The sequence below is a fragment of the Urocampus carinirostris genome, chromosome 7 (genome assembly GCF_059441175.1).
Source record: "Urocampus carinirostris isolate Australia breed hairy pipefish chromosome 7, RoL_Ucar_1.0, whole genome shotgun sequence".
Classification (NCBI taxonomy): Eukaryota; Metazoa; Chordata; class Actinopteri; order Syngnathiformes; family Syngnathidae; genus Urocampus; species Urocampus carinirostris.
This window is the reverse complement of record NC_142355.1, coordinates 10,468,080-10,480,330: the sequence shown is the minus strand read 5'-3', so window position 1 is coordinate 10,480,330 and position 12,251 is coordinate 10,468,080. Positions and strand designations below refer to the sequence as shown.

Sequence of the window (12,251 nt, the reverse complement as noted above, 5' to 3'; positions counted from 1 at the left end):
AGGTCGCAGTTCTGACACTCCACGTCTAAACGCAAGCGAGATTTGACCAATCAGCAGCGGCCACACTGCTTGTTTGGAAACAACATTCAGTCTCGTCGCAGTTTTGACAGCATTTCTACCTCAGCTTATTTCACGATATATAGTTTTGATTCGGACGAAAAATTATCTCGATGCTTTATCTTCAGTGAGAAACAAAAACCCAAAACACTTTTTTTAACGAAAACTGCTGCGAGACGTCGCCGAAACGTGACACCAAACGTGAGAAGTGGGAAAAAAAAATGGACCCGACGGATCGTCAACCGACGACCATAACTATTTTCATAAAAACACCAAGCCAGGCGGTGGAGGACCAAACGATCGAAGGAGTTCGCCTCGATTGGACGGTGAAGGAGCTAAAGACGCATTTGAAGGCAGTCTATCCGATCCAAGTAGTAAGTGTTTTGGTTAGCGGGATCGACAGCCCAGTGTTGGAATGTCAGGCGTGTTAGTGTTGGTCAACCAGCGAGACTGGCAGACGACTTCGAACAGCTGTTACGTCTTTATTGTTTTGTTTTTGTTTCGTTGTCGTCCAAGTTCCTCTACATTTTGGATCAAGCATCTACGATAAATCCAAAAGAGTACCATTTCTTTTTGTATTATGACAAACATTACAATGTAGCTTGTCACTATCTTCACTTTCTGCGCCAATAATGCTACAAATGGTGGACCAAAACGGCATTAATTCAACAAAAGTGTAAAACAAAACTGCATATAATATTCTTAAAGAAAAAACATTGAGGTAAAAACAAGATGTAGAACCATAAAAAAAATACAAAATACAGTAATCCCTCGTTTTTCGCGGGGGTTGCATTCTAAAATCTTCCGTCAAATGGTAAATGGTCTGCATTTATATAGCGCTTTTCAGGTCAATGAAGACCTCCCAAAGCGCTTTACAATGTGCTTCACATTTACCCATTCACACACACTCTCACACACCAATAGGGAGTCAGCCATGCAAGGCACCATCAAAACCCGCGAAGTAATAACTTTTAATAATTAAATACTCCATTATACATTGAAACCAAGGAACAAACTCAATTTACAGGCTCAAACATTTGTTGACACAGATTATAATGTCTCTCATCTCATTAGATAGATAGATAGATAGATACTTTGTTCATCCCCGAAGGGAAATTCACATAGCTGCACCGCTTATCCTCAGTAGGGTCGCGGGGGTGCTGGAGCCCATCCCAGCAATCATCGGGCAGTGGGCAGGGGACACCCTGAACTGGTTGGCACACAGGGACAGACAACTCGCTCGCTCATTCACACCTAGGGACAATTTGGACCGGCCAATCAACCTGAAATACATGTCTTTGGAATGTGGGAGGAAACCGGTGTGCCTGGAGGAAACCCACACAAGCACGGGGAGAACAATTAAACTCCGCACAGGAAGTCCGGTAGCTGGATTTGAACCTACACAGGGGGTTCCAAAGACCTTAGAACTGTGCCGCACACGCGCTAACCACTGCGCCGCCGTGCTGCCCCAGATTATAATGTGTGGTACATATTTATCTTTTTTTTAAATTGAAATACAATTATTGGGGTATGTTTTCGTTTTTCTTACTCGAGATTTAGTTTTTGTTTGTTTTTTTTTGTTCTGATCTGTTTTGGTTGGTCATATTCTGTCATTAATTGGATTTGGTTTGTCGCTTTCTTTTAATTCGTCACTGGTTTGAATGTTCCTAGTCTGCTAATCTGAAGTATTGATAGATCTACATGTTTTTCATTTGTCTTTTTTTAAAAAGTCATTTTCTAGCGCTTCACAACAAAACTGACTTTAACTAAGAGTAATCCTTTTCTCAATGCCTTTTGAAAAGTGGGTGTGTTCTGATATAAGAAACATGTTAAATTATTTCCCCTAAAGGGGCAGGTCCCTGTGGCGAATGTCTCACCCTCCCATTGTGGGAAAAACAACACGAGAAATATGTTATAAGTATTAAGAGACAACGTTATCACTTTTAAATACCATTGGTATAGCAATAATTTATGATAGTTTAAAGTTAATTCCAGTCATACAATGGTTTGGTAGAAGGCAAAAATGTCATTTGTTTTTTATTTTATGTTGTGTATTTTTTACTCCAATGAAAAACTCTAAAGCAATGTTGCCATTTTGCCTTCAGGCGGAGAGTGACCAGAGACTTATCTATGCTGGCAAACTTCTACCTGACCATCTTCACATTAGAGATCTCTTCAGAAAGGTATAATTGCAAGAGATTTTCTCTTTGCACATCTTATTACTACTACAAGCTGTTATGTACCACTTAAACATGTACCACATTTAAAAGGTTCTGACTCAACTGGAATGATTAAAGAAACGTTAAATGATTAGTATTAACCGAGCAATTAAAGGGCACTAATTTGATTACATTTTTAAAAAATTGCTTATTTGCAAATGAATTATGATCTGGAGTGCCGCCTCTTTTATCCATCAATGACAAATGGTGGTTTAATGGCTTTTGGGAATATTACTAAAACCTACTGCCGTATTTTCAGAATTTAAACTACATTAAGTTTTACCATATTAATTCGTGTATAAGCGTTGCGCGTGTTTATACACTGGCTGTATGTATTGGTGCAATGATTGATCTGTTGAAAAATGTCACTGACTAAAATATAAAAACATTGTATGTAACAAGAAATGAATCCGGGCTGCGGTGTTAAAAGGGCAGATACATAATCACCAAATCAATAGTGATACATATGACGTCGGGAATGGTATTAGACTGTGTTTCATAATCACACTGTTTTTACTCACGGTGCTATAAATGAACGTTGGAGAATGGAGAAAACAGAAAATTGTCCTGAAAGATATAATTGCAACAAAAGCATTTCAAGGGAAACAACTCTTTCGTGTATCTGATGATGACTCGGACTTTCTGTTTATTCATCTTTCGGGCCGACTCTGTTTTCTCCATTCTCAAACGCTTGTTATTGGCGCCGCGAGTAAGAATATTGTGATAAAGAGATAACATTTACTCTTACTTCTTTATGTGTCTTTTGCATGACTGCTGATCTAGTGGTTGGATTTCTGCCCCTTCACTGCCACCTCACCTGGGTTCGATACCCATTTTGTACATTGTTTTGCGATTTTGGTCAGTAATGTTTTTTGACTGATAATTGGACAAATACCGTAAAACCTTGTATAGCAATACACATGAAGTCACGATACCGGGTCTTCAACCACCAATTGTGTGTGAAACAATTATGTTAGAAAGATTCAGTGGTGAGAAGTGTTTGATACAATTTAGTTAGTTTGAGTCACTCTTAGTGACATGCAGCAATTTTAGGTTTTTTGAAATCTATGTTACAAAAAGATGATGGAAAAATGTTATCTAACATTCACCACATTACAGATGCTGCCCTACTTATGAACAAGATAGGTTCCGGCCGATCGTTCGTAAGTTGGATTAGTTAGTAAGTTGGATTAGTTAGTAAGTTGCTTCAGTGTATGTTTAAGGTTTATATAAGTATGTTTAAGGCTTGTATAGGTAACCTGTATTGTTTTGTACAAAAAAAATAAACATTTCGTGCAATAATATGCTCTATAAAGATAAATAAAGTTGAGTTTAACTTACTTTTGGAAGATACGCTCTAAGAAGTCCTCCTCAGTTGTAAAAAGTGGCCGAAAAAAAGCGATCCGACCATTTTCTCAACTGCATCAAGCTTTCTTATTCCACTTTCGTTTCAAAAGAAACTGTTTGCCTCTTCTTTACACTTTACACCAACATTATTGAATGGATGCACGAGATATTAAACAATAAAAATGTCAAAGTAGCGATACAGTACACGAACCAGGAAGTAAAAGCCTGAGTTCTTCTTCGAGGTGGATGCTGGGTGACCTCTCACAGTGCCACCACACGCTGGTAGTGGTGAAAAGAAGCACTTCAGTCCTGTTCTGTACTCGGAAAAAGGTGCACACAACACAAATTCTAACGCACAACAATGTCCGGATATTTTTCGACATCCCGAAAAAAATGTTCGTATCTACCGTTTTACGCAAGTCGAATGGTTGTAAGTAGGGGAGCGTCTGTATTCCTACTCGCAGAAAAAATGTGCCAGGTCTAAATTAGCCGTGGCCTGTATTTACCTACAAACCACGAATGTTCAAATGCAAATGGTAGTAATTCCACATCGTTCCATTATTGCTTTTTCAAGCAAGCAAGTAGGTAGTCCCTACACACACTGAAAGGTTTCTCTGGTTACATTAAGTCGGCGCTAGAAACTTAAAATGCTCTTTCCCCCCCAAAAAAACAGCCACACTAGTTTTGATAGTTTGCGTTCTTGAGGAAAATTATTTCTTTGTGATATAAGCGTGTAAACACGTAAGCTGTAAGTTTGAAATTTTGCACAAGACAATATAGATTACGGACAATCATAAACCTTTGTTGAAAGTGGAGGAAAACTGCATGTCTGACGTAAAAGTCTCTTTTGCTTTCTCAGACGGATACCATTCCCACGCTGCATCTAGTCTTTGCTGTGAGGATGCAACCCAAAGCGCAGCTGGGAGAAAGACCAAAGGTGAGAGGTGCATCATACGTCACAATTACATTATTAGCCAAATCGAGCAATGCATAAAAAGCTCTGCCACCCATCTTCACTAGATTCAATAAACTGAAAAAAATTATACAATGGTAGAGAACTTAAAAAGAGAAGTTAAAAAAATATCTAAAACCCAAGTTCAGTAAATGTTCAAAGTAATTTTAATTTTTGACTTTAAAGGTAATCCCAACATCTCAAAACATGCAAAATGGGAGGAAATAGTCCATGGAACAAAAAGAATTGATCTCATCAGTACGTTCTAATTATTTTAAGATTATGCATTTTGAAGACAGCATGTCTTTTCTCTGTCATCCTAAATTGTGACGTGTGTTTATTAGTCAAAAAGGTTACAAGGTTACGGTTGTTTCAAGCAAAGTTTTGGTAGTTTTTGTGGAGAATGCCCAGGCTTTATGTCACAGCTGGATTCAGTAATTTTAAAACAAAGGGCACACAGCCAAAATGGAGCTAACTGGCAAAAAAAACAGATCTGTCGTTGGGGGGGCCAACCGGGACCAATCAATGGAAGGCAGTTGTGACCTCGGTGGAAAAAACTAATCCTGGCAAATCTAGTACATGCAGTGAGCAGCCAGGCTAATTGGGGAAAAGCAGCACCAGCTATGGTGACAAACACGAAGACAGACGGGGAAACAAACCAAGGAATATGGTAAAACTGGCATTAACGCCAGGCTAGCCAATGAAAAAACATGCAGTGAGCAGCCAGGCTAACCGGGAACCAACAACGAAAAGCGGCACTGGCACTAAACACGAAGCCGGCCGGAAATAAAGCAAGGGACACTGCAAAACTGGTACTAATGCCAGTCTAGCTGGCCAAACAAGTGGGCAGCCAACAAGCGCCAGCCGGAGCATACAAAACAGGAAAGTCCTCTGCGGTGCTGACGCTAAATTGTTCGTGGCTGGACAAAATTTTACCACAGACGTGGCGAAAAACGCAAACGAAAAGCCACAATGGCTTACCTAAAATGAGGCGATGACGAGGTGCGCAAAATTTATTTTCTCCTAGCAGATTTGAGCGATTTACAATCACTGTTTATTAAAATCGCTGTCTGTTTCGGAGGTCGCCTCACTTGCTTTGTTAATGGGATTCTCTATTCAGTAATTGTTGTGTTCTTTCTGGTAAACAAGCCGGATGGGTCTACTTTAAGACTAAATTTATAAAGTTCCCCAGCACGTGGAATATTTTTCAACATATTTGTGTAACTATCTGGAGGAACACTACATGTTCTGTGCCTAATCTGTTCGGGAATACCTTTAAAGACAAATATTTGGTCAAGGCACTCCTTCACAAAACATCTCATGTTTCATAATTTTGATGACTCTTGTCTTAATTTAGGAGGCGATGGAACCAACCCAACCACATGCTTCCAATCCAAGGCTCTCATCCAGCTCAGCAGATTTGAGACAGAGGAGGCAAACGTCTTCAACATCCGGTATCGCTTCAGCAAACATGCGCACACCTACATCAGCCCCGGGAATTCCCATATCGCCTGCCATCAACATGTAAGAATAAAAGTCGACACTTGCTGGGGGTTTTCTGTAGGCGTTGAATGCGTTCTGAATTTTTGATTCTCACTAAAATCAACAAGTGTTGCATTCATGGATTTTTATGGTCAAACATGTTTCATCACCCAACCTGCTTGATCTCTGAACACAAACCATATTACTGCTGTTTTTACCAGTTTTTGGCATGTTCCTGAAAAAATAGTAATGAGTTACACTTTGTATGTTACTTTATTTAAAAAGTAACTCAGTTACCCCCCAGATTACTGACATTAGAAATTAGCACGTTGTTCCTTAAGTACAGTAAAGATCTAGTCAATACTGTATAAACTCGCATGGAAGCCGAACCCTTAAGATTATTTAAAATGGACAAATAAAAGAAGTAGAAGAAAATGCTTTAATATTTTTCGGCTTGTGCAACTTTAAGAGCTTGCAAACAAACACATAGCCGAGACACTTCATATCCATTTTGTCTCTGTGCTTTAAACAACTCCAAGATGTCCTCCATTTATGGGTACTTTTCAAGACATTTTCTCTTTTTCATGAGGAATGGTGGGTTGCCAAAAAAGACCAAATTCAGCTCCGTCAATTCTGTGCTAACAAATACCCAATTGACTTCTTATTGGGTTGTTTTTTTTCTGAATAAGCCTCACCTCCCTCCCCACACACTGCCCCCTGATTAGAGTATAATATTCTACAGTTGTAAATTCGGTTTGGATCAGAGTATATATGGTAGGAAGAATATCTGTGTTGAGAAATTCAGAGCCCTCATACTCTGCTTGAGAGGGCCACCATTCCTATTCAGTCATACAAACCATTCAAACAATGTTTCTGATGTATCGAGGGTGATATATTACAATGTGATAGACGTAGAGTTATTAAGGACATTGTAATCCATGATTTGCATTTGCAGTAGAATTGCATAATGTTATCAATACAAGTAATTGCATTGCAGGAACGCGTTCATTTGTCACGCGTTGGACCTAACACTGGTTTTTACTTACTTTTCCGTTGTTATTTATTGATCAACGATCTTTGAAAATAAAACTGTGTATGTGAAACAAAACAGGTAATCTTGACGTAAAAATATGATTTCCCTCCTCATTTTTGTCTTAGGAATGGAACACCACAAATGGCTCAACCAGCGTTTCCAGCTTACTCTCTGTACAGCCCTCAACAACTAATGTGGCTCCAACAAGTCTATGCTCGGCAGTATTACATGCAATAGTGAGTTGTCACAATATAATGTCTGAAAACATTCACCTTAATCCTTTTAATGCTGACGCATAACTTGACTCCGTTTCGCCAACAGTCAAGCTGCAATGGCAGCAGCTGGCAGCACCCCATCCCTAACACCTGCAACTGTTGCCATTCACCCTGCTGTTCCCGCCCACCAGCTACCTGTGCCTGCACCCATTGTCAATCAGAACCCCATCGATAATCTTCAACCAGCAAACCAGAACCCAGCGCAAGATGGTGCTGCGTTCATTGACCCGGGCGTCGCCAATCAGAATATGCGAATGAACGCTCAGGGGGGACCTGTAATGGAGGACGAAGAAGACATAGAGCGAGACTGGTTGGACTGGTTGTATTCCGCCGCGAGGCTTGGCGTTCTTCTCATGATTGTGTACTTCAACTCCAACCTGAGTCGCTTTCTTCTGGTCATGGGCACCCTCCTCCTCATGTACATGTGAGTTTTGTCTGGTAACCTAAGCTCTGCATCCACACCCAAACTATGTTCTGAATATATTTTATAGAATAGAATAGAATAGAATATACCTTTATTGTCATGGTTACAAAATGGGATTACATATTGTGACGACGAAATTGGGCAAGTTTGGCATAATCTTGCATTAGCTGGGAATCGAACCCAGGTCAACTGCTTGGAAAGCAGCTATGCTAACCACTAGACCACTAATGCCATCTAAGGTACTGTAGATTATGGACTTCAAGCCTCTTTTTTTCTGCTGCTGATTTAAATACATTTTTTCTGTGCTGGCAGTGAGGAAAATGTCGAGGTGATTTTTACACCATCAGTTAAACAATTAATCCATGAAATTAATTAGATTTGATTATTTAAAGTGCTGGCAATTTCCTCATCGGTTTGTGTTGTTGCGCAATTTATGCATCACTCAGCACGTTGAGAAACGGTTTACGTCACCTACAACGCAAGTCAGTGAGCTTAACAGAGAGGGGTGGAGTGAAAAAACTCGCCTTTCAAGAAAAATAAGTCGCTGTTTTTACAAACATTAAAAAAAAACATTACAGGAGCAACTTGTGAAGTCTGGCAGTACTTTATTGAATATTTACTCTGTACTCGCGATATTTCTTCACCTACCAATGAAGACCTCAATTAATACATCCAATTTGATAAGCAGTGGAAGTTCTCAGTCAAAAACACTGCATTTTTCATTTCCTGTCATTGCCGTCAATGTCAGGTTGCCTAAGTGTCCTTTGACTCTCGAGGAACGATAACAGGCAAATGTAATTTGGTTCATTATAGAAGAAACCACCAATGACAACAACACAAAAATACACGTTGTATTGCAATCTGGCACTATTCTCCACAGTATGGTTTGCCTGGCGCGGTTGTCTAGAAATATAGGGTTCACCTTTAGTAAATGTGTATGCTTATCTTCGTAATCGCTCTGTGCAGAACTGAAAACGACGCTGCTGAAATGGCATCAGGTGTGCGGGCTTAAAAGTAGTTGGTTATCAATAATCAAATACCATACGTAACACCAGATGATAAGAATTCTCTTAAATTGCACCATCTGAGAAAATCTGCCGATGAAGCATTTCATTATCGAATACAATACCCGTAGCTTCGCCTCCCCTCTGCACACCAGCCATCAACAATTATTCATTTTGGGCTGTCCACGCAGGTGATTTGGATACTGTTAATAAAAATTGACCTTAGGTGTATTGTGGGTCTAGTGATGTGGTTGCATTCAAGGTTTTGCAATTGTGATCAGCGATGAAATCTACATGTGTCACCTAAGCCCTTGTTTATACCACGCATTTTTCAGGTAAAACAAGTTGTGCGTTATTCTCGATTACAGTATACGGTGCTTAAGAACATCTTTTCAACTGTTTTTTTGGCGAAGGAAGTTTAACTTGCCACGCTGTGTCTGATATGTTCCTTAAAGGCGAGTGCGTCGTTTGAGGTGCTCTTAAAAAGTTGAAAGTAGAATAATTTCTCAATTAAGTATGTGTTAAAATTACCCAACAGAGTTCAAAGAGCCTTTAGCAATTTCTCACTGAGCCTATCTGCTCTTTTTATCTGAGCCGTTGGGGACTGGCAACACATTATAAAGGGGGGAAGCAGTGTACAGTTATTTCATTCCCTTGCTTGTGGTTTACTTTTTGTATAGCATGAAAATGGTAAGACTAAAAGGACTTTTAAATACAGTACAAACATCAAGCCAAACCCCCAAAAAGATGAAATGAAGTGTTTTTTTCAAGTGTGTCTACGAATTGCACGTAGTTGCACACACCAAGCAGCTTAAAAGAGGCTGCAATGATGACTGAAGCCAGAGGATGGCATCAGCGAGTAGAAAATGTAAAAATTCCGGACTGCACCTTTAATGCTTGAGCTCAATTACATTTTTTACCAACATTTTGGATATTGTTGCATTACTAGATTTAAGTCCCCTCCCATTATTTCTGGCCAAATTTTATATGAAACTAATGGCTTACAGAGGAATATTTTGAGGGTGCGCCTCATAATCAGGTGTGCCTTACAGTAAATTGCAGATAAAAATTGCGTTTTTTCTTTCTATATGACTTTCACTTTGTGTTACAGTAACTTCGGCACCCTGAACAGCTTGTTTGTTCATGTCCTGCAAATGATTATCATGCATTACACAACGCAAACTAAGACACCTGTGTCTACTCTCACAAATCCCAAAGGAAGAATGTTTATCAGCGGTTGTACCTACTTGAATGTTTGAATGTTAACGTGTTTTCAAGGATATAAAAGCGCTTGAGTTTTGGGTCAAGAGCTTGTAAATGCTTGAAATTGTTACCATGTTTTTTAACAAGTCGTCTGCCTAAAAATGACGCGGACACTGCTCTCTAGTGACTTCGCCTTGCCTTTGCATTTCTTTTTTCCCTTGTGATTTCACCTTAACAAGGCAGTATAAAATATGTACTAGTGCCAGGATTACATATCAATTATGGGCCATGCAAAAAAATCAAGGTAGCTTTTCCCAGTAGTAAATTGTAATAGGAAGAACTTCCTGCAACAGAAAATGTGAGCTCACTTACATATTACTGTCATTTTTACGCAACACCTATAGGGGAGAGATTTGTCTCAAAAATATTTACCCATGTATTGTTTAGATTCACAAATGTATTTGTGATTTACTCAAGATTTAAAACACATATGAAGTCTTAATAAATATGCCGTTTTTAATCTTAAATGTACATGTAAATCGCAGCTATATTTATGGCACTGCAAAATACATGATTCACTGATTTTTTTTTAATGATACTACATAAATTAGAAAATTGGCTCTCAAAGTCCTTAAAAAGTACTTGGAAAAGGTGTACGAACCTTGGTTTATATGTTCTAAACTTGTCTTCATACTCAGTTTAAGGGTAGATTATATTTATGGCTGTTTTAAATAATTGTACCTTGCACATGCAGGCATACCGCAGGGTGGTTTACCATTCGAAGACTGCAGCAGGTCCATGGAAACAACCCCCTGCCACCCCCTCAAGTCCAGCACAATCAGGAAAATGAGGACAGAATCCCAAACCCTGTATGTAAACTTCTGTTCATGATGACTTGAAGATAAGTCATAATTTTTGTTAACTTTTGGGTGTATCATTCTCAGGGTGATGAAGAACAGAGAGAGCTTTCTGCTGAAGCTGAGCAATCAGATGAACAGGAGCCAACGACTGCTGTTTTGGTCCCGCCGCACAGGGTTTCAGTCATGTGGACAGCATGGGTCTTTTTTAAAACATTCTTCTCCTCGCTAATACCAGATGCTCCGCAAGGCATGGCGAACTGACTTGCTTAGTTATATGTGTTGCCGGTTTTTCAGAGTTTTCCCTGGTCAAGGTTTTGAGGTAGACCTCGACCTTACGGAAATCAGCAGCATCATAGACACACGTGTAAAGCACACGTGTGAAAGGACTGTGGCTAACGGTAGTTAGCTTGTGGGCAGAAGATGCTCTGTAGCTTTCTAATGAAGGGCAAAAACCGACTTTGAGCAACAAGAAATAAAAATCCTACTGTATAAAAATCACTTATCTTGGTAAATATTTGAAGATGTGGTCGGGGAGGTTGATTTTTGTGAAGGTCCAAGATGGAAAAGTGAGTGTACCTGTGCAGAGCAATGCATGGTGGCTCTATTAATCATTCATAAATGTGCCAAAATAAGATACTGTGGGATATCAGACAAGTCTTTCATTTTGTGTACTGTTACTCCATGTTAAAACCAACGGATGTGATTACAGTACCTAATGTCTTCTGTGTAGAGCAAAATGATGAGATTTTCGGTGGGGTGACTATAGCTATCGAGCACAGCACTTAATTATACCTGACTGGATACATACATAACTATATGAACTAATTTTACACAATTTAAAATCATGTAATGCAGATAATTATTCCAGGATGATTCACAAAATGTCCTCTTGTACAAACACGGCTTCTTAAAGCTTATTCTATGTTGGCATTATTAAACTATTGTAAATATTATATAATGCACTTTAATACTGTATGCAAGAATCTTTAAAGAGGGTTGTTAATAAAACAATTCCTTAAAAAATAAAGAGTATATATGGAGAGTCAACAGTATGTGTTTGGAATCTTTTTAGCGAGTTATTATTTTGTAATAGCTTGAAGGCCCAATCCATCATACATTGGTGTGTAATAATAACAAGCTTTAAGAGTTAATTGTTTGTTTTTACCAGCAGTTGATTACAACTGCAATTCAGTCATTTCGAAATGAAGTATCGAGCTATTGCTATTGATACCCAGGTGTGTGGGAAGATGTTTTGATCTTGCTTGCTGCAATACCAACGAACATTTGAAAGTTTGCTCTATAAACTTGAGTTCTTTTGTATGAACTGCAAATACTTGCAATAAGATGCAATAAATATTCTTAACTTCAAAATGTTGTTTGTTGCAAACTGACTTC

At 39.0% G+C, this 12,251-nt stretch overlaps 1 protein-coding gene and 1 non-coding gene across 2 annotated transcripts; one reads left to right on the top strand and one right to left on the bottom strand.

Moving 5' to 3' along the window:
* On the top strand, positions 1–11,908 carry herpud1 (homocysteine-inducible, endoplasmic reticulum stress-inducible, ubiquitin-like domain member 1). Its single transcript, XM_088339709.1, has 8 exons — positions 1–431; positions 2,163–2,240; positions 4,483–4,560; positions 5,933–6,099; positions 7,216–7,326; positions 7,412–7,789; positions 10,751–10,865; positions 10,941–11,908. Exons 1-8 carry the CDS (start codon positions 279–281, stop codon positions 11,115–11,117), a joined length of 1,257 nt encoding a protein of 418 aa, XP_088195835.1. The 5' UTR covers positions 1–278; the 3' UTR covers positions 11,118–11,908.
* Positions 7,949–8,020, bottom strand: trnag-ucc (transfer RNA glycine (anticodon UCC)). The gene has a single exon. It is a non-coding gene; the product is annotated as a tRNA-Gly (tRNA).
* Positions 11,909–12,251: the final 343 nt, after the last annotated feature.

Bases quoted from the DNA above. Each gene is read 5' to 3' on its own strand.
- herpud1 (XM_088339709.1), top strand. From the start codon at position 279: ATGGACCCGACGGATCGTCAACCGACGACCATAACTATTTTCATAAAA. The intron at 432-2,162 runs GTAAGTGTTTTG...TTTTGCCTTCAG, and splicing joins CAGTCTATCCGATCCAAGTA to GCGGAGAGTGACCAGAGACT. The intron at 7,790-10,750 runs GTGAGTTTTGTC...TTGCACATGCAG, and splicing joins ACCCTCCTCCTCATGTACAT to GCATACCGCAGGGTGGTTTA.